At 41.7% G+C, this 24,344-nt stretch overlaps 1 protein-coding gene across 2 annotated transcripts in view; it reads left to right on the forward strand.

Moving 5' to 3' along the window:
• The window catches only part of STS (steroid sulfatase (microsomal), isozyme S), a 206,365-nt gene that overhangs the window by 63,586 nt on the left and 118,435 nt on the right, over nt 1-24,344 (forward strand). The window contains exon 1 of one of the 2 annotated variants that reach the window (XM_011957509.1): nt 8,321-8,679. The exons of the other annotated variant lie outside the window; for it this stretch is intronic. Coding sequence (XP_011812899.1) covers nt 8,669-8,679 — 11 coding nt within the window. The 5' untranslated portion in view covers nt 8,321-8,668. Of the gene's footprint in view, nt 1-8,320; nt 8,680-24,344 lie in introns of those variants that run through there. 2 annotated transcript variants of the gene reach the window in all.

Consider the following 24,344-nt stretch of genomic DNA (forward strand, 5'->3'; position numbering starts at 1 on the left):
GAATAAATATTTTTATATTGAATATATAATTATAAATAAATCAATGTATATATAAATGTATATTTAATATATACTAGGTGTTATATGTTAAAATATATATTAAATCTATAAATATTCCTTTTAATACTTTATAATGTTTCAATAATAACTTTCTAGGTAAGATATGCAAATAAATTTCTAAACCAAATATCCCAGCCTGAGATCTCTAGCTTTGGATAGAAAAGCGTTTACTTTTTAGCAAAATTAATTTTTTTAAATGAAAAATAAAAATTATATTTAGGGTATACAACATGACATTTTGTTTTATATATATGTGTGTATGTATGTGTGTGTGTGTGTGTATGTACGTTATAGAATGGCTAAATGAAGCTAATTAGCATGTGCATTACCTGACATACTTTGTTGGTGGAAAGAACACTTATAACCTACTGTTTAGTAATTTTCAAATATCCAATGTGTTGTTATTCACTACGGTCATCATGTTGTAGGGAAGATCTCTTGAACTCTTGCTCCTAAGTGAAACTTTGTATCCTTAGACCAACATCTCCCCAGTGAAAAACACTTACTTTAACATTCACTCCACTGTATTCATTTTCTATTGCTCCATAGCACACAGTGGCTGGCAACAACACCTGTGTATCATCTCTCTGGGTTCAGAAGTCTAAGCAAGGGTAGACTATACCCTGCTCAGGGGATCGCCAGAATGAAATCAGGGTGCCAGATACATTGTGTTCTCCCCTGAGCCTCCTGGTGCTATTCCAAATTCGGTGCATGTTGGTGGAATTCAGTTCCTTGTGGTTCTGGGACTGAGGTTACCACTTTCTTGCTGCTGAAAGTCCTGGGCCACTAGTGATTTCTAGGTCTGTGGACCCCACAGGACGTTCACATCATTACTATCAGCTTCTTTGTGGACACTGGTTGGTGTCCAGCATCTCTCTCCGACTTCTGGCCATCTTAGAATTCTGCCTACTACTCCCACTGAATTTTTCTGGGTTGGCTGGGCCTTCCCCCTTGTAGAAAGTTGCTCTGCAGGGAAACCACTCTTTGTTTTTCCCACCAGTATTTCTCATGTTCCACAATGTGAGTATATCTGTGAGATGCTCCGGTTTCCTGGGACACCTGTCACTTTGCTAAGATTTCCAACAGGCATCAAAGTCTCTACTGGTGGGCTTTGAGGAGAAGGCTGACCTGTTCTTGTGCCCCAGAAGGCACTGCCTATCTTTCTTTATTTTTTAATCTCAGGGCTAGAGTCATCCCTGCCCTGCCCAGAATGGGGAAAGGGTATCTCTTCATAGAGATCAGAGCTACATATAAAAGCCAATTCCTGCATTTCCTTCCTCCTCCCCTTCCTTTCAGGGCTTCCTGCTGCAGAACAGGGGAGCAGATACGTGTCAATGTATTCCTTTCCCTTTGCAGCCTGTCCATTTGGGCCAGTCGAAATCATTCAGCAATGCATAAGAGAAGAAATACAATATGCGCTGATGTCCAGGTGTATGCAAGTGATAATATGACTAATGGAAGATGTGAACTGAGAAGGGGATGTGGTTATTAATGATTACTTAGGAAAGAATTCTGGGCCAGGCACAGTGGCTGATGCCTGTAATCCCAGCACTTTGGGAGGCTGAGGTGGGAGGATGGCTTGAGCTCAGAAGTTTGAGACCAGCCATGGGCAACATGGTGAAACCCCATCTCTACTAAAAATACAAAAATTAGCTGGGCATGGTGGCACACACCGTAATCCCCAGCTACTCCGGAGACTGAGGCACAAGAATTGCTTGAACCCGGGAGGCAGAGGTTGCAGTGAGCTGAGATTTTGCCACTGCACTCCAGCCCGGGTGACAGAGCGAGACTCCATCTCAAAAAAAAAAAAAAAAAGAAAAGAAAAGAAAAAGGAATTCTGTCTGAAGATACTAGGGACGCTAAAAGTTTGCTGTTTATAAAGGGGATTTTGTACAATGCACACCTTTGACTTTGTGCCTTCTTACTCCAGGAGTTACCTGTTTTAAATAGATAGCTCATCTACAGATCCTGCAGATAATCCCTCTGGCATAACCAGAATACGTAGTTATTTACACATACATGTCCCATAATTTTTTCAAGGTCATTGATGATGAATTATACCAAACAAACAATTTTCTGGCTGACAAGTACTGTACTTCAGTGAATTTGCTTGATTACATTGTAATAATGAAATTGAATTTGATGCTTGCTGTGGAAGTATCTACAAATGCAGTTCCTGTCAAAAATGAGACAATCTGAAGTGCCTTCTAATGGACATCCCACTTCCTTAATGTTTCTTTTGTGTGTGTAAGGGAGAAAGTCTATTGTCTGTTCTTTCCCTCATAGGTTCCTAGTTGAGACACTCTCCTGAAAATAAAAGTCAGATTCACAAGAGAAAAACCATCAGAAGTTTATTGGCATATACTCTACCCATCACGCAGGAGAGGCCTCAGTTCAAAAATACTTGTCTCTCAAGGCAGTGGCTTAGGGGCCTTGCTCAAATAGGATTTTAACAAAGAGTCATAAATCCTATGTACTGACAAGACAAAGAGGAGAACATGTGCAGGCTGCCAAAAGGTAAATTTCTGGGAAGAGTAAAATCTGCCTCTAGCTGCCGTGGTGCTGTCTCTGAGCTAATAGGCAAGAGTTGTAAAGTGGACCCTCTTTCGGAGGGAAAGGCAAGCAGGAGGGCAGGAAGGTGGCAAAGGCAGACAGGTGGGCAGGAAGACCTTGTCTTTGTCAATTGTTGTCCTGCTGTGAGGAAAGCAGATGGAGGGGCAGTGTGTCCACTGCCTTTTAACCTTCTTCTTTTCGATCAACAATCCTCATTATTTTAAAAGGGGATATTTTGGTTTCCTTCATGTGTAAAAACTGTATCCATCTCCAAGCTCAGGAAAGGAACAATTTACAACCACCCTCCCAGGCTGCTCCTGGCTTTTTTTGTGTGTCCCAGTTGGCTTTTCACTTCCTCCCCCCTATCCCAGCATATCTACTTTAAAGACGGTTAATCTAGGCTGGGGGTGGTGGCTCACATCTGTAATCATGGTGCTTTAGGAGACCAGGGAAGGAGGATCGCTTGAGGCTAGTTTGAGACCAGTCTGGGCAACATAGTAAGACCCTATCTCTAAAAAAACGAGTTAAACAATGAACCAGGCATGGTGGTACCTGCGTGTAGTCCCAGCTACTCAGGAGGCTGAGGTGGGAGGATTGCTTGAGTCTGGGATGGGAGGTTGAGGCTGCAGTGAGCTATGATCTCACCATTGCACTCCAGCCTGGGCCACAGAACAAGACCCTGTCTGAAAACATGAAAATATAAAAGATTGTATTAATTGTCATCATCATCATTTATATAAAATGCAAAGCAGGCCTGGTACATGGTAGGAATACAATAAACACTATTTACATGTTTTTCCCCCTTGAACATGTTCCCTTTTTCTGCTGAGTCACATTATTTTTTGACTGATTGTGGAGGGGGGCACCCAGTGCAAAATGAGTAACTCTGGCAGCTTTCTCTATGTCTTCCTTTTCCTAACTTTTCCATAAAACCATTCCTCCAAAGCCCTCACATGCTCACAGTGGCCTTGTTGTCTCTGATTAATCACAGTTGAAACTGGCTATCTAGAAAGAATGACTAGTTGTCTTAATACTCCAATGGAAATCTGAGTCAGTACACTACTCCTGTTTTTTTAAATGTCTTCTCTTCCCTTGTGGAATGAAAGGAATTTACACATTACACATAATTAGGAGAACAAGGTATTTTTATTTATGCTTTTATTTCAGTAGGTTTTTGGGGAACAGGTGGTGTTTGGTTACATGAGTAAGTTTTTTGGTGGTGATTTGTGAGATTTTGGTGCACCCATCACCCGAGCAGTGTACAACTGAACCCTATTTGTACTCTTTTATCCCTCACCCCCTCCTCACCCTTTCCCCCTGAGTCCCCAAAGTCCATTGCATCATTCTTATGCCTTTGCATCCTCATAGCTTAGCTCCCACTTATGAGTGAGAACATGCAATGTTTGATTTTCCATTCCTGAGTTACTTCACTTAGAATAATAGTCTCCAATTCCATCCAGGTTGCTGCAAACACCATTAATTCATTCCTTTTCATGGCTGCATAGTATTCCATCATATATATATTTACCACAGTTTCTTTATCCACTCTTTGATTGATGGGCATTTGGGCTAGTTCCAAATTTTTGCAATTGCTAATTGTGCTGCTGTAAACATGCGTGTGCAAGTATCTTTTTTGTATAATGACTTCTTTAGCTCTGGGTAGATACCCAGGAGTGAGAACAAGGTATTTTGGAGGCAGATAAACCAGGATTCCATTCAGTGCTCCCCCTCTGGCATTCAAATTCTTCAAATCCTGGATAAATGTGGGGACCCTCTAAGCCTCACTTCTTGTGCAATGGGGAGAAGAACAGTACCATCTAATGTGGGGTGAGAAAGAAGTGACGCAGTTGTGTATTTAGGGCTCCTGATGAATGATGCCCCTGGTGGGGACTGGCCTGGATTGGAATCTTTCCTGTTATCCCTGGAGTCCCTCTACCTATCCCCACCTGTCCTCTACCCTGGAAGAAGCCCAGGTTGAACAGCATCCATAGGCTGTCTTGCCTTTTCTGTTATCCTGGTTGTTTTCGGCCAAGGAAAGTCAAAAAATGAAAGGGAAAGGAGAACCAGGTTGGGGTTTTCATCTCCTCTGTTCCCTCCTGCAGGATTGCCCAGGATTGCATCCTGTACTCCTCAAAGGTTATCACAAGCTCTGGGATCACTCTTTCCCCTTTGGGCCTCAGAGTGGTACCAGCCTCAGGGGTGAGCCGTCTTCCTCCTCTTCCTGCCCACACTGCTGTTAGCTGTCTTTTCAGTCAATTCTCCTCTCATCCTCCTATATTCCATGTGTCTCTTCTTTTCTGCTGGGACCATGTGACCAATGCTAGGTCCTGCTTGGCACCCCCAGGAAAATGACAGCCTACTCACAGACCACAGAGCTGTCCACGGCAGAGGAACCAGAGGGCTAATTAGGAGCTCGTGCGCATAGCAAACATATTGGAATGTGTTGGTCCTCCAAGCTGGTCAGAGACGTTTGCCATAGTCACTGAGTCATCAGTGGGGTTATCTGCCTTGCAACCTAACAGTGATGCAACTGACATCTTAAGAGATGGGGCAGACATGCACCTGCACCCCCTTTTAATCAACATGATGGTGAGTAAGTGACATGTGGCTTCCAGTAGATGCACAATAGCAGGATGCTACATCAAGGGCTGTGATTCTCTAGTCTTTAGGGAGTCTCCCAGGAAATATTATTTTATATAAAAATCAAACTTCAACAGGGCTGCAACTCCACTGGTCCAAAAGTCTCCCCTGGTTGGTGTCAAATAAAAAAACAAATGCAGACTTACTAAGGAGGGACTTTTATTCAAAAGGCTTAATGCAAGAGAGAACGCTGTAGGTCTGCAAGCCTCTCAAAGGCTAGGGGCAAAAATGGTTTTTCTTTTATGGAGAGGAGTAAACAAGGCTAGAAAACATAACAGGCACTGACCTTGAATTTAAGGGTGGCCTGATTAGACAGTAGATGAGAAAACATTTGCCCTGAGGCCAGACTGTTCCCAGGAGGAAGTGCCTGCTCACTCAGACTGAGGATGGGCCCATGTTCAGGGTTCTGGGGGAAAAAGAGAAACTGATCCAACATTTGACTAGGAAGGACAAGTGGCTCAGCTAACTTGTCACTGTTTATAAGACAAAGAATGAGGATTTAGAGGGTCTCTCTCTGTCTTATTAGACAAGGGACATCTGTGAGTCTTTTCTCAGTCATATGGGGAAGGGGGGTTCTTTGCAATAAGCCGTTTTCCAGAACACAAGGAGTGGGAGGATGTTAAGGAGTATTCAGTAGCACTTGATAAAGCACAGTAAGGAAGACTTTATTCAGGACCATGGCAACAGGTGCAGGGACCACAGCAATGGGGACTTGCAGCGGGGGAGAAAGATTGGGCTCAGATCTGAATACAGCATGGGAAAGTGAGGATTCATAGCCACGGAGTAGGGTGCCCATCGGTGGATGGAAAACTACTAAGAAGAAACACCAAGGGCCAGCGGGATTCTTGCTCAACCGACCGAACAGGATTCTAGCAGAAGGCTGACCAGGTGACCACACATCCCCTGAGGGTGGTGGAGGCTGAGGAGCCTGATCAGATACTGAGGTTGAACAGATGCGGGGGGTGCGGGGGCGATAGGGTGTTCTTGCTAAATTCACTTAACAGGCTTCTTGCTAAAACTGGATTTTACAAGCAAGTGCACAGATGGGCCTAGAAGAAAGTTGAAGGTCCCCAGAGGTCAGACAGCTATAATATAAGAGGTTTTGAGCATTTGCATCACATACCACATTCTCTGGGCACTAAAGAGAAGGTAACAGGGCTTTAGCTTTTAGAGGGCTCCACGTGATCCACACCTTCCCTCCTGAGCATGTCAGCTCCCTATGGTCATGCACTCGCCAGCAGCCTCTCGATGGAAACTTCTTGCTTTTTTGTTAAAATTGCTCGGGCGTATGAGAGCCAGTTCTAGTCCCAGTAGTATGCCCATCTCATCCAACCTCTTACTGCTTCGGGGGTTTGTTTTGACTCTAGTTTGGTTTTCCTAAGGAATCTGGTTGAAAGAGAGAAGAGAGAACAATATTTTTCAAATCAAATTTCTGCCCCAGGTGTTTGTAGAGCAAAGCCGCTGCTTCACCAGGCTAAGGTCCCTTCCCCAGGGCCCAGTAAGACTTTCATGGGCCATGAAGGCAAAACATATTAAATATGTTTAATATAAAAATATATTATGTAAAAACATAAAACATATTAACATTTGTATTTTACAACTATATTGGTGCAAATACCAATATGATCTTCAATCCCCAATGTTCATTTTCTTTTCTTCTGATTATAACACAAATTAAGACATTTTGTGAGCCCCTAAAAAGGCCTGAGAGAGTGTGCCTGATGGGTAATAATCTGGCCTTTTCCCACTCTCAGATCATGGAAGGTTGGGACTGTTTTGTGTCTTATTCCTCTCATTTCTCAGCCTCTCTCTTCAACTAAGAAGGGAGTTGATGAATCTTTGCAGAACTGGAACTTGTATTCCCCATTGCTTGACATCAAGCTGGAAATGTAGTAAACATTCCCCACATTGTTGAATTGAATCACATTAGAAAGCAGAGTATTAGTGCACAGCATTTTTAATTGCCAAGGAAAATTTTAACTTTGCATTCATATGTTCTAAGGAATCTTTATACTTGATGCAGTCAGATTCCTGAGATGAGCCAAATACTTTTCCTGTTTCTGTTTTTCTTTTTTCCTCCATTCTTCATCATATACCCTTCAAGGAAATGTGAAAAGTTGGCTTTTTTTTTTTCAATCCTTAGTCACATAGATATGTAGACTGCAATTTTGCTTTTCCTGCAGGATTGCTGACCTTGTGAAATGATGCCTATATATGCATCACTAATCTATGTGCTTAACTTTTAACATCTATGTAATGCTAGGAAGATAGACATTGCCTGAGGGCAGGTGGAGGTTGAGGAACCCTATAGAGAATGATCTGATATCATGTGTGATCAGATATTGAGGGTGAGGGCTTCTTGCAGAAACTGGATTTTACAAAGAAGTGCACAGATAATCTTAGAACAAGATTCAGGAGACTGGGTTATATTTGGTCAAGCAAAGAATCTTTGTCAAGGGATTTCTTAACCTTTGCTGTTTTCCAAGATCAAAGGGTTCGGGTGAAATGTGACAATGTCAGTGGTATTTCAACTTAGCAACCTCTTTTTCTGTTTTGTCATGGTTGCTGAACTGAAAGGGAGAAAATATTCAAGGAGTCCACCAAGGAAATGCTTACTTAGGCTGGAACAGCATATGATAAAAGATACGTTGTGGTTATAAGATCAATGATTGCCAAAAAGCTCATTTGAGGGTCTCTCAGGTTGACACCACTTGTCACTTAGCGGTATGATGCAACCTGGCTCTGCAGTTAGCAAACCTGGCCCCAAGGGGCTTTCCAAAAGATAAAACCACCTCAGCACAGGCACAGCTTTTAAATACCTTAAAATAAAGCTCACTCTTATAAGAATAGCTTAAACTTTCTTTAGGAAAGAAATGCCCGGTCACTGACCCAGACTGAATACAGGTATGAGAGGGGAGAAAAAAATCCCTTGAACTCCCGTTCAGTCTTTTATCTGACCATCTCGTTCTCTATGGCCCATGTCACTGGCCTGTTCCTGCTATAAGATTCATATCACTGCTGCTAGCATAAACCGCTTGGGTATCAGATTATGTCTGCATTTATCTTTGACACAAATCGTACCGAAGGGGAGAAGTTGCCCCTTCTGAAGAATCCAGTTTACCAGGATCACCTGAAACTCCCAAAAGAATGCAGCAACTAGGCAGAGTGTCTCCGCCTCACATTATCTGCCCAAGCACAGTGCTGTTGGCCAAGCCTCCAGCAGCTGACGGGACCCAGCTGTAGTGAGGTTGCAGTGATTGAGTAGGATTGGCCTGCTTCAAAGCAGAGGTTTCTCATGGGAATATGCTTATTAAACTCCCACTGGTGCAGAAACCATGAACAGAGGATGAACGAATGAAGTTGCAATCTCCTCCATCACAGCTCACTTCCTCAACAACAGGATCTCAAGCTAGAGATGCCTTTAAGGTAAGTGTCTCTTCCCTTGGCCAGGCTGGGAGCTTTTAACCTTGAAACATACTAGTTGGGATGTTCACAGCAGCTACCTGCTTCTGTTGCATATTCTCCCAACATGTGTTGTCTCGTTCTTGTTTCTTAAATCTGTTGTTGCTTGGTAATTTCCATTGATTATAATGATTTTCTGTGAGGCTTAGCAAGGGAACATTTTAGGAGAGGTTATAAATGGGGCTAATTAGTGACATGCAAATCGCTTTTGTGACTGTTTCAAAACATCTAAATGACCTATAATTAAATTTTGTTGCCAAATTATTTGTTAATTATCATCTTCCTATCAAGTTTATTGCATCAGGAGATGTCATTCAGTGTCTAAAAGGTGGAGCGAGGAAGAGATTGTGCATGTGTGTTGCAGAGAGGGAAAGAATGCTTGTTTTGTTGGGTTCTGTCTCCGTTGATGTGCTTTTATTGTTTTGTTTCCACTTCTGTGTATCTCAGATGACGAGTTTGTCTATGGGCTGTCGGAATCTTCTGGTTGAGAAAGATGGTGGGAACCACTTTGTTTAAATTTCCTAATTTTCCATAAACAAATCCCTTCTGCAATATCCCCGACAGATGCGGCTTTTCACCCTCCACCCAATTCCCGCATGGGAGGAAGGGACTTTGAGAGGCTGATCATTTCGTAGTCTGGCAGCACTTGTAAGTTCCTGGTTCTGTTCTGGACACTGTCCCGGCTGTGGCTTCTGAGACAATGGCTAAATCCTTTCTCTCTTTTACAGACCACCATTGGAACACACTGTAGTGCAACTCAAATGCCATTTTCCGCTCTGAGTAAAATGTTACCAATTCCTAAGAAATCCTGCATGACAGACTTTTCTCTTTTTTTGAGACGGAGTCTCACTGTGTTGCCCAGGCTGGAATGCAGTGGCACAATCTTGGCTTACTGCAACCTTCACCTCCCGGGTTCACGCCATTCTCCTGCCTCAGCCTCCAGAGTAGTTGGGACTACAGGCGCCTGCCACCACGCCCGGCTACTTTTTTGTATTTTTAATAGAGACGGGGTTTCACTATGTTAGCCAGGATGGTCTCGATCTCCTGACCTCGTGATCAGCCCACCTTGGCCTCCCAAAGTGTTGGGATTACAGGCTTGAGCCACTGTGCCCGGCCGTCAGATGGTTTTTATACCCTTAAGCATCCTGATAGCTCTCCCTTGATATACCACTGAGTCTCCATCCCTCTTAAATCACAGGAATCTGCACTGAAAAATATTCCAACTCTGGTCTGACTTTGTGTAAACAGCTGAGTGGAACTCATTTTCCTTGTCCCAAAAGCATCTTCTTCGTAAGGTACACCAAACTAGTATTAACTTCAGGCTTCTCAGTCATTACCTTCCCCAGCTGACTAAACTCGCTTTGTAGTTGTTTAAAGTCTTCTTCACAGGAGCTGCAAGTAGGTCACGTCTAAATATTGGCATCTTTGTGCCATTGATTATGTTTCTTAAATAAGAAGATTATGTGTTTTCCCCATTGCGTTTAATTTTGTTAGCTTCCATCTTTTGTTCCGCTTCTCAAGGTCTTTTCTGAATCCCTGTTCTCTTCTGATGCACATGCCGTCTTCCCCATGTTGGATAAATATTCTGACGGTCGATTCATGCAAATCATTGATGTAAATTATGGAATAGTGCAGAGCTGTATAGCACAGGCTCAGTAACCTCTCCGGTTCGGTACAACACTTTAATCAGCACTCTTATGGAGCATTTGTTTAGCTAGTTAAAACTTGTAGATGCTGTAATACATGATTTTCAAATTCTAAGCTAGAATGGCTATTCATTCTACTGCTGATATTACTGGAAGGAGGAAGTCTGGTAGCGTTACCTCAAAACACAGGAGGCCAACATTGTTCCCAGAGAGCTCAAGATGGCACCAAAAGATCACTGTTTAGCTTCCTAGGTGCACACGAACCATCTTTAGGAATATGAATTCAGGAATCTTATGTCAGACAAATTTTGCATTAACTAGTCTAACTAAAACAAAGATAATTAATACCTTCTTTGTTTATTTAAAAATGACATGGTTGTTTATAAAGTGACATCGCACCACATGCCCCCCTAGGCAGTAAATGTTTGTCTGTGGACATTCACCTAATATACATAGCATACTCTCTGGCTATACTGGGCATAAATTTGTTTGCATTTGCATAAGCACTGTTATAGATGGACTGTTTCTGACTCCCCAAAATTCATATGTTGAAACCCCAACCCCTAAGATGATGGTATTTGGAGGTGGGGCTTTTGGGAGGTGAAGAGGTTATGAAGGTGGAAACTCATGAATGGGACTGGTTTCCCATAGTGATTCTAAAAGAGGCCCCAGAGAGTCCCCTTGCTTCTTCCACCATGTGAGGACACATCAGGAAGGCACCATCTACGAACCAGGAAGCAAGTCCTCACTAAATACTGGATCTCTTGGTGCCTTGTTCTTGCTCTTCCAAGAACAAATTTATTGTTCCAGGGCTGTGAGCAATATGTTTCTGTTGTTTATAAGCCACTTAGTCTATCGTACTTTGGCATAACAGCCAAACAGACCAAGGCAAGAACCATTTTAATAAACAAGGAATTGTCATTGGCTAATTAAGTAGAATTGTGTAATCATGTTGTTTGGATTTGGATCTTGTTGGTTTACTGTTGTCATAACTGTCTGTCTGCAAGTAACAATAAGCTTGAAGCCTAAGCAAACTTAACATGGAAATCTGTGTCAAGGGCATCTCTGCTTTATAAAAGACAGTCTTCAATTAGAACCCCTGCCCAGTGGGATTGAGCACAAAAACAGAGCTGTTTGTGAGAAAGGATGCCCTCAGCTGCAACAACAACAAAAAAAGTTTTCCGTCTTTTTCAAAATTGTGTTTAAACTAAAGGCAACTATCATCATTAAGTTTTTTGTTCTATCCAGACTTTGCAATGCTTTCCATCTCAGAACAGAGACTACTGCCCTAAATATTCAATTAATATTAGATGGCCCTATAGGAACTTATGTCTAAGAGATAGCGTTCATCATCTGTATTTTTTTCCTATTGCTTTTTAGGCATTGATTTATTTTTATATATTTAGGGGGTGTAAGTATAATTTTGTTACAGAGATATATTGTGTAGCAGTAGTCTGGACTTCTAGTGTATCCATCATCCAAATAGTGAACTTTGTACCCATTAAGTAATTTTTCATCCCTCGCTCCTATCTCACCGCCCACCTTTTATGGTCTCCAGTGTCTATTATTCCAGTTTGTATTTTATCCATTGTTTAGCAACCACTTATAAGTGACAATATGTAGTATTTGACTTTCTGAGTTATTTCAGTAATGATAATGACCTTTAGTTCCCTCCATTTTGTTGCAAACGACATGAATTCGTTCTTTTATATGACTGAGAAGTATTCCATGGAATATATATACCACTTTTTTTTTTAATCCAGTCCTCTGTTGATGGACACTTAGGTTGATTCCATATCTTTGGTATTGTGATTAGTGCTGAGATAAATGTACAAGTGCAGGTATCTTTTTAATACAATGATATCTTTCCCTTTGGGTACATACCCAGTAGTGGGATTGCTGGGTCAAATGGTAGTTCTATTCAATCCTTTGAGAAATCTCCATATTGCCTTCCATAGAGGTTACATTAATTTACATTCCCACCAACAGTGTACAAGTATTCCATTTTCTCTGCATTCTTAACAACATCTGTTGTTTTTAGACTTTTTAATATAGCCATTCTGATGGTGTAAGATGGTACCTCATTGTGGTTTTAATTTGCATTTCTCTGATGATTAGTGGTCTTGCACATGTTTCTTGGGTGCTTATATGTCTTCTTTTGGAAAATGTCTGTTTGTGTCATTTGCCCCCTTTTTAATGGGGTTATTTGTTTTTTTGTTTTTTTGTTTTTCTCATTGAGTTGTTTGAGTACCTTGTAGATTCTAGATATTAGCCCTTTGTCAGATGCATAGTTTGCAAATTTTTTTCCATTCTGTAGGTTGTCTATTTACTCTGTTGATTATTTCTTTTGCTGTGCAGAAGCTTTTTAGTTTAAGTCCTGTTTGCCTAATTTTGTTTTTGTTGCGTTTGCTTTTAAGGACTTAGTCATGAACTAAAGCCAAGAGTGAATTAGATGTATTTTTTTAAGCTTATGGAAACCAGCAGAAGACATAGACTACATAGACATTCATTTTTTTTTCACTTTCCTCATCATGGAAATATTCTGAGATATGAAACATCACTGTGACCCAAGGAGAGGCATCGGCGAGAGTTAGTTGAAAGAGGAGAAAGGAAAAGAGTGGAATATCATTCGCTGGACACCTCCCATCTGCCTTGGAAGTTGGGTGCACTTCATCTCTTTTAAAAGTGGAGATAATGGGACATGGAAGCTTGGAGTAATAAAGCCAATATTTGAAAGGGGGACAAGCTGACTTTATGATCTGATCTTTTCACTTAAAGCTCTCAGTTCTTCGCTGGGCACGGTGGCTCACGCCTGTAATCCCAGCACTTTGGGAGGCCGAGGCGGGTGGATCATGAGGTCAGGAGATCGAGAGCATCCTGGCTAACACGGTGAAACACCGTCTCTACTAAAAAATACAAAAAATTAGCCGAGTGTGGTGACGGGCACCTATAGTCCCAGCTACTCGGGAGGCTGAGGCAGGAGAATGACCTGAACTCGGGAGGCGGAGCTTGCAGTGAGCCGAGATCGCGACACTGCACTCCAGCCTGCGCAACAGAGCCAGACTCTGTCTCAAAAAAAAAACAAACAATCAAAAAAAAAAAAAGCAAAAAAAAACCCTCTCAGTTCTTCAGTGAGAAAAGTAGGTGTCCTGGACATTATTTTATACTAGCCAAATTCTGACTTGATCAGGAATTAAAATGTAATGGTTTCAAAGCACTGGATAATTCATCAACACTAAGCACAGGGGTAGGGTTAGTCCCTCCTCACACCAATTTTATGGCTGTCATTAGAGTCAAGCATTTAACCTCCCTGGACTTCAGTCCCTTCACTTGTGCAGTGGACTGACTGTTTATTCCCCTCCCCTCCAAATTCATATATTTAAATTCTAACCCCCGACATGATGGTATTTGGATGAGGGGCCTTTGGCACGTGATTAATCATGAGGGGGTTGTTCTCAAAAATGGGATTAGTACCCACAGAAAGAGACCCCAGAGAGCTCCCTCACTCCTTGTACCATATGAGAACATGGGGAGAAGGCACTTCCTGTCTATGAAACAGGAAGCAGGTCCTCACCAGCACAGATTCTGCAATACCTTGGTCTTGGACTTCCAGCCTGCAGAGCTGTGACAATAAATTTCTGTTGCTTATAAGCCACCTAATCTGTTGCATTCCACGATAGCAGCTCAGATAGACTAAGACAATCTGTAAAATGAGGGTATTCACCACCCATGAGGTCTCATAGAACCTTCTGGGTCTAACTGTCTGTGGTTCTCAAAGCCTTCCCCATTTGAAGGTTGATGTTTCCTACTTGGTGGAACATTTCTCTTGCTTCCAACTTTATTTTGCTCTTTCTGTCTTCCTTGGCTGAATTCTCTCTTCCCTGTAATTTTCTCTGCATGGCACTTGCAGTTTCACCAGTGGGCTATGGAAGATGCCTTTCAAAGCCTCTGGCTAAGGTATAAGAACAGCTGGGGTCCTCATTGGGAAGCCGTCGAAACTTTAAAACAGTAGGCTGAGGTCTAGAACTGTTCCAGGAGGCGAGATGACAGCAATTGTTCTTGTGTTCATACCCTCTGGTTAATGTGACTCCCAGCTATGAATCAACCTTTATATAAATGCATTTTGGCTCACTGGACTGAATGTAGCTCGGATTCAATAATAGAAAACGTGTGGGAGGAGACAGTGAGAACCCTGAAGCCAGAATGGTCTGATGTTTCTTGTGCTGGAGGTCCCCAGGTTCAGCGATTCACCAGGAGGACTGACAGGCTCAGTGCATAGTGGGGCTCATGGCTGAGATGTATTTCAACAAAAAAATACAGAGCACATTGAACAAAGGGAAACAGCGCATGGGGTAAAGTCTGGCAGAATCCAGGCATAAGCTTCCAGGTATGTCTCTGAAAGGAGTCACACGGGACATACTTAACTCCTCCAGCAGTGAGCTGTCAACACATGTGAAGTGTTGCCTACAAGGGAAGCTGGTTAGAGACTCAGCACCCAGGTTTTTTATTGGGAGCTGTTCACATAAGTGCCCTTTGCTAGTACTACCAAATTTGCAGACTCCCAGACAGAAAGCAGGTGTTCAGCATAAACTATGTTGTTTGTACAAGCATTTCAGGCAGAGTGCATCATTCTTATTAATTCTGGGAAGGTGAGAACCCTCCCCAAATCTAATTCCCAATTGCCAGCCGAGAACAAGCAGGCCTTTCGAAGGAGAGCAATCTCAGGTCCTCTATGTTAACTTCTTTCTGCATATTTCTAAAGTGTTTTATATTTATTATCTTTTTAAGGAAACAAGCTCTGTCACCATGAAGTCCTAGATGCATCCCAGAATGTAAAAGCTAGAGGAGAATCTGGGATGTAGCCCATGACTTCATTTTATAGATAACAAAGCCAATTCTCTTCTTTTTCTCTTTTCTTATTTTTAGTATATTTTATGAGATATAATTTTCCTACAGTAAAATGCACAGATCTTAAATGTTCTGTTTGATAAGTTTTGATAATTTTGTACACACATATAATCACTGTCCCAAACAAAATATGTAGCGCATGCCCATTATCATCTCAGAACGTTCCTGTTGCTCCTCTCTAATCAATACCCCAGCCAGAGACAAACACTTTTCAGAGTTCTATCACCATAGATAATTTTTGCCTTTTCTTGGACTGCATATGAATGGATTCAGGCCATATGGATTCTTTGGGGTCTCACCTCTTTCACTCAACATAATGTGTGTGAGATTCTTATTTGTTGTTGCATGTATCAGTGGTTCGTTTATTTTCATGGCTAAGTAGTCTTATGTTAGATTGATGTTCCAGAGTTTGTTTATGCATTCTTCTGTTGATAGCTATTTGGATTGTCTCCAGTTTTTGGTGATTGTGACTAAGGCTTTGGGTGGATAGATAGTTTTATTTCTCTTGTTTAAACATTGAGTAGTGTAATTGTTTGACGGTAAAATACATGTCTATTCAATTGTATAGGAAATGGCCAAACTTTTCTCTAAAACATTTGCATGAGTTTACACTTCAACAAGTAATATATAAGAGTTCTAGGGGCCAGGTACGGTGGCTCATGCCTGCAATTCCAGCACTTTGAGAGGCTGAGGTGGAAGGATTGCTTGAGCCCAGGAGTTTGAGACCAGCCTCGGCAACAGGGTAAGACCTCATTTCTACAAAAATGAAAAAATTAGCCAGAGTGGTGGCTAATTTGTCTCTAGTCCTAACTGTTTGGGAGGATTGCTTCAACCCAGGAGTTCAATGCTGTAGTGAACTTTGTTCGTGCTACTGCGCTACAGCCTGGGTGACAGAGCGTGACCCCGTCTCAAGAAAAAAAAGAGTTCCACTTGTTCTGCATCTTCACTAGCATTTGATATTTTCCATTTTTTGTTGTTTCGTTTTGTTTTTATTTTAGCCACCATAGGGGTTGTAAAATGGTATCTCATGGTGGTAATTTTCACTTCTCTGATTACTAATCAGGCTGAATACCTATTTATTTGCTTATTAGCCTTTTGTATATCTTCTTGTATAAAGTGCATATTCAATTGTTTTAACCATCGTATTGTTTCATTCCTTTTTTATCATTGATTTGTTCTTTACATATTCTGGATATAAATCCTTTAAAAAATAATTGTCTTATAAATAAGTTTCCCTGATCTATGTTGCTTATCTATATTCCTTTTTTCCTAATTTTTAAAAAATTGAATGTTACTTTGAATTATTTTAAGTTATCTCATGTATCCTCTTAATAGTCCCACTCTCTTCACTTGATGATAAATTAGAAGCATCTAAAAGAACCAATCATTTCCCAAAAAGTAAATTAAAACCTTTCTATAGCCATTGTTTGGTTCTAGTTACTCTATTGGCCTTGTTCAAATCGTCTTTTATTTATTTGTTTTTTTTTAATAAAAGCAAGCTTTGTTTTGCTATCTGATGAGACAATATGCTGGTTTGAGAGTTTGGAATAAAAAACATGGATATTTGTATTATTAAGGAAAGTTTCCAAGCACATAGTTATTAAGGAAAGCACATAATCTATTAGGCAAAGTTTCCAAGCAAAAGTCTTAGAATAGACATAAAAATGTGAAATAATGAACGGTGACCTTAGTATTTGCCATTGTCATTGTTCCATGCAATATGTTTTTAAAAATTTTTATTTGATAGTGATAAGAATACTATGAGATCTAACCTCTTAAAATTTTAAGTGTGCAATACAGTATTGTCGACTGCTGGTACAATGTTTGACTGCAGGTCTCTGGAGCTAATCCATCTTGCTTACCTGAAGTTTTATGCCTGCTGACTCATAACTCCCCATTTCCCTTCCCCTATCCCCTGGAAACCACCACTCTGCTTTTCAGTCTTATGAATTTAGCTACTTTAGATACCTCATATAAGTGGAATAATACAGAATTTGTCTTTCTCTACCTGGCTTATTTCACTTAACATAAGGTTCTCAAGGTTCATCCATGCTGTTACATATTGTAGAATTTCCTTCCTTTTAAGGCTGCATAGTATTCCATCATATGTATAGACCATGTTTTTGTTGTTGTTGCTGTTGTTGTTGTTTTTAAATCCATTTATCTGTTGATGGGCATTTAGGTTGCTTCCATATCTTGGCTATGGTGAATAGTACTGCAGTGAACAGAGGAGTGTGATATGTCTTTGAGATCCTGATTTCAGGCCCGTTGGGTATATTTCCAGGAGTGGGATTGCTAGATCACAAGGTAGTTCCATTTTTTAATTTGTCAAGGAACTTCCATACTGTTTTTCACAGCAACAGCACCTTTTTGCATTTCCACCAACAGTGTGCAAAGAAATTCTCCACATCCTCACTAACACTTGTCTCTTGTCGTTTGTTTTTCTAAGAGCAGCTGTTCTGACAGTTGTGGAGTGATATCTCGTTGTGTGTGGGTTTGAGTTGCATTTTCCTGATGATTTGTGATGTTGAGAATATTTTCATGTGCTTCTTGGCGTTTGTATGTGTTCTTCGGAGAAATGTCTAGTGAAGTCCTTTGCCCATTTTTCTAATTGGGTTATTTGTAGTTCTGTTATTGAGTTTGGGAGTTCATTATGTGTTTTGGATATATGGTTATCAGTATATTGTTTGGAAATATTTTCTCCCATTCCATAGGTTGCCTTTTCACTTCGTTATTTCCTTTGCTGCAGAGAAGCTTTTTAGTTTGACGTAGTCCCACTTGTCTATTTTTGCTTCTATTGCCTGAAGCCTATTCACATTCTTAAATATATCTTTTGATGAATAGAAATAGTTGCTTCATTTTACCTTTTACTCTTTACATTTTAATTCATTTTAATTTGGATAATTTTCTTGACCTGTCCTCAAGTTCTCTGATTCTTTTCTTTGCCCATGACATGAACTTCTTATTTCTGATGTTATATCTATTTTGTTTGATAGCTGGCATTTCTGTTTGTTTCTTCTTTCGTATTTTCATCTTGCCCCTGAAATTCCCCATCTCTTAACATACGCTGTTTGCCTTTCCTGCTAGATTCTTTTATGGATTTCCTATGCATGTCTTAAAGGATATAGATGAAATATCTAACATTTGCATACCTCCTGCTATTTCACACGTCATACGCGCAAACATAAATATGCATGCATAATAGACATTGGTTGTAAAAAATAGTGGAGACCGAGTCAGTCATATTTTCGTCTAGAAAACATCACACACTTCATCTGTGTGGCCCCTTGGTAAGCTGCTGTGTCAGCGTGAATGTCATTTGTTTGGTTTTAATTAGGTTCTGCTCACCCCCTTGGCTTCAGATGCTTTGAGAGGGGATCCACACTTTCCCTTTAGCAGAGCTTAGGATCTGAGCACTGGTGAGACTCTAAGTCATGCTCTGTTTGCAGCGTGGCTGCTCACTTGTTGGGTTTTTGAAGAGTCCTCTTTATTTTCTGTCTTGCCCTGGATTTGGTCATTCCAAATTCCCATCCTAGGTGGGGGACAGGGACAGGTGTGTGGCTGCCCATGGGGAAGATTCGGAGTGCCTTGGAGGGGTGTGCCTGAGCTTCCCTGCACTGCCTCACTCTGAGTTTGTTTTTGCACTGTGTGGTGTACAATTCCCCAGGGGGCTTCATGAAGACTGCAGGAGTGCATTGAAGGGTTGGCGGCAGGTGGGCTGTCTGGCTGGACCTCATCAGGATGCTGATCTGCCGTGCCAGCCTGCCTACACCCAGTTTTTAATGTTGCCCAGGAGTGACATTAAAAACTCCTTTCAATGTCAGCTGGATTCTTCCTCTTCTCCCCACTCCTGCTACCGGGGATGAAAGCAACTGAAGGTTTCTTCTTTGTAGGAAGGTTCATCACATCCTGGATTCTAGTTCATGTGTGTTTTTTCTGCATCTTCAGCCTTTTTTTGGGGGGGAACCAGGGGACGCGGGGGCACAGGGTTTTGCTCTGTTGCCCAGGATGCAGTGCACTGGTATGATCATGGTTCACCACAGCCTTGAACCCCTGGGCTCAAGAGATTCTCCAACCTCAGCCTTCTGAGTAGCTGGGACTATAGGCATGTGCCACCATGCCTGGCTTATTTATTTATTTATTTATTTGTAGAGATAGGGTCTTTCTATGTTGCCCAGGCTAGTCTCAAACTCCTGGCCTCAAGCAGTCCTCTTGCTTTGGCCTCCCAAAGTGCTGGGATTATGGCCATGAGCCACCACCAGGTCCATCCTTAGCTTTTTGATGGATCTTAAAAGGCCAGGATTTTAATTGGAAGCCTCATAAATCACTGTTGGGAATGTGAAGTGGTTCAACCACTCTAGAAAACAGTCTGGTAGTTCCTTCATAATTTAAACCTAGAATTTCCATATGACCCAGCCATTCCACTCCTAGGTATGTACCCAAAAGAACTGAAAACAGGTGTGAATGCTCATAGCTGCATTATTCATGATTTCCCTAAAGTGAAAGCAACCCAGACATGGTGCATGATTCCATTCATATGAAATGTCCAGAATAGGCAGATCCACAGAGAGAGAAGGCAAATTAGTGGTTCTCAGGAGCTGGGAGAGAGGAATGAGGAGTGACCACTGACAGGCACAGGGATCTCCATTTAGGGATGATGAAATCATGTTCTAGAATGAGATACACGTGACAGTTGTACAACATTGTGGCTGTACTATGCCACTGAGTTGTACACTTAAAGTGGTTTAAATGGTGAAGTTGATGTTATGTGAATTTTATCATAATTTAAAAAGAAACTATGAGTTCAAGGCTTCATGGCTTCTTTGCCTTGTCAATGTGTATTCACTGGTCCCTTTGGCTTTCCACATCTTAATTAGTGTGGAGTCCTAATTAGGGAGAGAGGTCAGGCTAGGGGGAAGGAGGGAAAGTAAAAGAGAAGGCAGGTAAATTATGTCTCCCTTTCTTCATGCTCCAGAACACGTAGCCCTCCTGTGCAAATAACTCACAGTCTGCCTGCACCCAGCTATCACCAGACCCTTGGCTGATAGAAAATTGCAAGTTATCTCACTGCAACCTTGGCATTATCGGTACTGCACAAAGCCCTCTTCAGCACACAGCACAAGCGCCATCCTATAAAATCCCCAGCAAGCCTTTGTCTCTTTGCAGTCAGCTCTTCTCTCACTGATCTGCCTGTTGCACCCTTGCAACGTATTTTCATTCTCTCTCTAATAAATCTGCTTTTTTTTTTTTAACCTACAACTGTCTTGGTAAATTCTTTTTATTCCTGCACCACCAACCGCAGATAGTCACCACTCACCCGTGACAATTAGCAATTAAAGCTGACTGCTCTTTTCATAGCCTATAACTTTAATTTTGTTATTTTTCTGTAAACGTTTTCAACTGGCCACGTGTGTCTTGAGTAGACAGAGGGTAATTGTCAGCTTTTGCTTTCTGGTTGTCCTGTTAGGGTATTGGGATCCTAAGGCCAAGAGCAACAGTGAAGGTAAGTGGAAATTCTTAGGAAAACCTAAGGACCACATCTGGGGTAACAGATTAAGACCCAGAGCCCAGGGGCCAGGAGTTTGGTAGAAGCAGAATGAAACAGAAGCTCTGGGAAATGGAGTGGTCCCCAAAACCAGGCACCACCTGCAAGTGCATGAGTGAGGTGGGAGGGATGGTGCATGTATACACTGCATTAGGGTTAGTGAAACCTTTATATAGTGCATTAGTGTTAGCAAAAGACACTTATAGGACTTTATCCCCTTTATTTTTTTTAACCACCTTGAGAAATGGAACAGGGGTTTGGAGAAGGCAGAGTGACATACATTTTATTCTGTTGCAATTTGGGTATTCTGGTACCTTAGTTTGCCACTGATATCTTTTAGCCAAGGGGAAGAGGCTGGCAAGGTTTCCATTAAAATTTATTTTCACCTTTACTGACACCAATTTGGTAGATATAGCAGGTGAGCAGTTTCCTACCTTGAACAGGAGCATGAGAAAAATGTATCTGCTTTTGCTGCAGACAGCCCAGGTCTGGAGACCCTGGGATTGGGAAGGCTGGTTCCATTGGGTAGAAGCATGGAGAGTGCGGGCTAGGCACCATCAGGGACTATGGTGTGAGCTGGACACCCAAACATGTGGGGGCTCTCCTTAAAGTGCCTTTTGGCTGATTGTAGATGTCAGGCTGATTGTAGATGTCAGGTCCACTTATATTTCCCTGGGGTCTTGTGGCTTGGATCCCTGAAGACTCACCAAGGATGTGATGATTACATCACTGTGGGCAAATGTTATATTGCATCCTCCTCAAGCTGGACTTTGAACCTAGGAAAATGATGTTTTAATTATTTTTTGGTACATTATGTTTGTACATATTTATGGGGTACATGTGAAATTTTGTTACATGCATAGAATGTGTAATGATTAAGTTAGGGTATTTGGGGTATCCCTCACCTTGGGTGTTTATCATTTCTGTGTGCTGGGAACATTTCAAATCCTCTCTTCTAGCTATTTTGAAATATACAATATGTTGTTTTTAACTATAGTCACCCTACTCTGCTATGGAACATTAGAACTTATTCCTTCGTACTGTATTTTTGTACCCATTAACCATCTCTTCATTGCCCCCACTCCCTACACCCTTCCTTGCCTCTGGTATCTATCATTCTACTCTCTACCTCTGTGAGATCAACTTTTTTAGTTTCCACATATGACTGGGAACATGTGGTATTTGGCTTTCCGTGCCTGGCTTATTTCACTTAACATAATGACCTCTAGTTCCATCCATGCTGCTGCAAATTACAGGATTTCATGCTTTTTTATGGCCAAGTAATATTCCATTATGTAGATATACCACATTTCCTATATCCATTCATCTGGTGATGGACACTTAGGTTGGGTCCATAGCTTTGCTATTATGAATAGTGATGCAGTAAACAAGGGAGTGCAGGTGATATGGTTTGGCTGTGTCCCCACCGCAAATCTCATCTTGAATTGTAATCCAAATTATAATCCCCACATGTTGGGAGATGGACCTTATGGGAGGTAATTGGATCATGGGGGTGGTCCCCCCATGCTGTTCTCATCGTAGTGAGTTCTCACAAGATCTGATGATTTTATAAGGGGCTTCTCCCCACTTCGTTCTGCACTTCTCTCTCCTATAGCCATGCAAAGAAGGTCTCTCCTTCCCTATCACCTTCCGCCATGATTGTGAGTTTCCTGAGACCTCCTCAGCCATGTGGAACTGTGAGCCCGTTAAACCTCTTTCCTTTATAAAGTACTCGGTCTCAGATATTTCCTTTTTTTTTTTTTTTGAGACGGAGTCTCACTTCTTTGCCCAGGCTGGAGTGCAATGGCATGATCTCAGCTCACTGCAACCTCCATCTCCTGGGTTCAAGCAATTCTCCTGCCTCAGGCTCCCAAGCAGCTGGGATTACAGGCACATGCCAGCACACCTGACTAATTTTTGTATTTTTAGTAGAGATGGGGTTTCATCATGTTGGCCAGGCTGGTCTTAAACTCCTGACCTCAAGTGTTCTGCCTGCCTCAGCCTCACAAAGATATTTCTTATAGCAGTAAGAAAACGGACTAACATAGCAGGACTTCCTTTGACACATTGATATATTTCCCTTTAGATAAATACTCAGTAGTGGGCTTGCTGGATCATATGGCAGTTCTAGTTTTAGTTTTTTGAGAAGTCTCCATACTGTTTTTTATAGTGGCTGTACTAGTTTACGTTTTCACCAACGCAGGTCACCTGCTAGTCATCTGATTACCAAAGCAATTTTTACAAAATTCCTCTACATCTTTTTATTTATAGATCATCACAACTGTCTGTACCAATTTATGACCCCTGAAAAAGAGCAGCAATTATGAGACAGCTTGTTCAGGGGAAGGAGCTCAGTGTACAGGTTAGGGCTTCCCATCCTTCTCTTCCTATGACAGATACCCAGGCTGATTACCATGTCTATGAAATACCTTTAACACAGAGGGTTAACTAGCTTGCTGCAGTGGGAGGTAAGAATAACAGCCTGGCCATCCACTGATCCTGGAAAATGCTCATCCACGGAGCAGCTGAGCCAAGATGGTTTGAGCTATCTTTGTCTTGTTGCGTCATCTGGTTGTTAAATCCCAGAGGCCCTCTGATATTGACAGCGCAGATGCTGATATGTATTGAATGTATGGAAGCACTTCACACCATTCCCAAGTCCCTTGTTTTCTCTACTCCTCAAACTTGTGTTTATTTTATTTTCTCTCCTTTTCCACCTGCTGCCCATGGTTTCATCCTGCCTCATTTCCCCCGTGACATAACCCCTGGTTATCAAATGCTGGAAAGTCAGATGAGATGGGAATGCTCTATGGTGTTTCATCTAGGGGACCCTGGAAAATGCTAATATCCAAAACCTATTGTGACCAAAGCTTCCTGTGAGGTCTCTGGAAAAACTCTGTGCACAGAGATGCCCTCAGGGGGCAGAATAACACTTTATTATTGTTTCCAGTACTGGTCCTCAAAGAACTCTCACAGGTGACTGAATTCTGCCCAGAGCTCCTTTCCTGCATGTCCCAGACATCCACCATCATTTACTCCTAAGGCCAGACTGAGTGACTCTGTTGCCGACATGCAAGGAAAGGGACTTCTCTTGGTTTAACAGGAAAGGAAATAGAGGGACACAGCAAATAAAAGGGTGGTGGAGCTGTAGGACTGGGACAGAGACTATATGGGAGAGTAGATGTTGGCCAAGGAGGGAAAACTGACGCTCCAGTCAGAGGCAGCTCTGAACTCTCTTAGCTCACTGTCCTTCTTAAGGCAGTCTCTGGGAACTTTGGCTTCTTTAGAACACTCCTCCTCTGAAATCTGTGACCCAACCAATGACTTCAAACTTCAGCATCCTTTAGGCACAGGGAGGATGTAAAGACTATCCTCATCCTCACGGGGACTTTATTGTTCTTGAATGTGATCCTTCACAGGAGAAAGAAAAAGTCTTAGGCTCTTCCTGTGTTAAGTATCAAAGTTTCAATACATGTTTCTAGATGTGTTTTTTTTTTCTTACAAAATCCTTCTATAATTCACTATTATCA

Source organism: Colobus angolensis, unplaced genomic scaffold (assembly GCF_000951035.1).
Source record: "Colobus angolensis palliatus isolate OR3802 unplaced genomic scaffold, Cang.pa_1.0 Scaffold444, whole genome shotgun sequence".
In the NCBI taxonomy this organism is placed as follows: Eukaryota; Metazoa; Chordata; class Mammalia; order Primates; family Cercopithecidae; genus Colobus; species Colobus angolensis.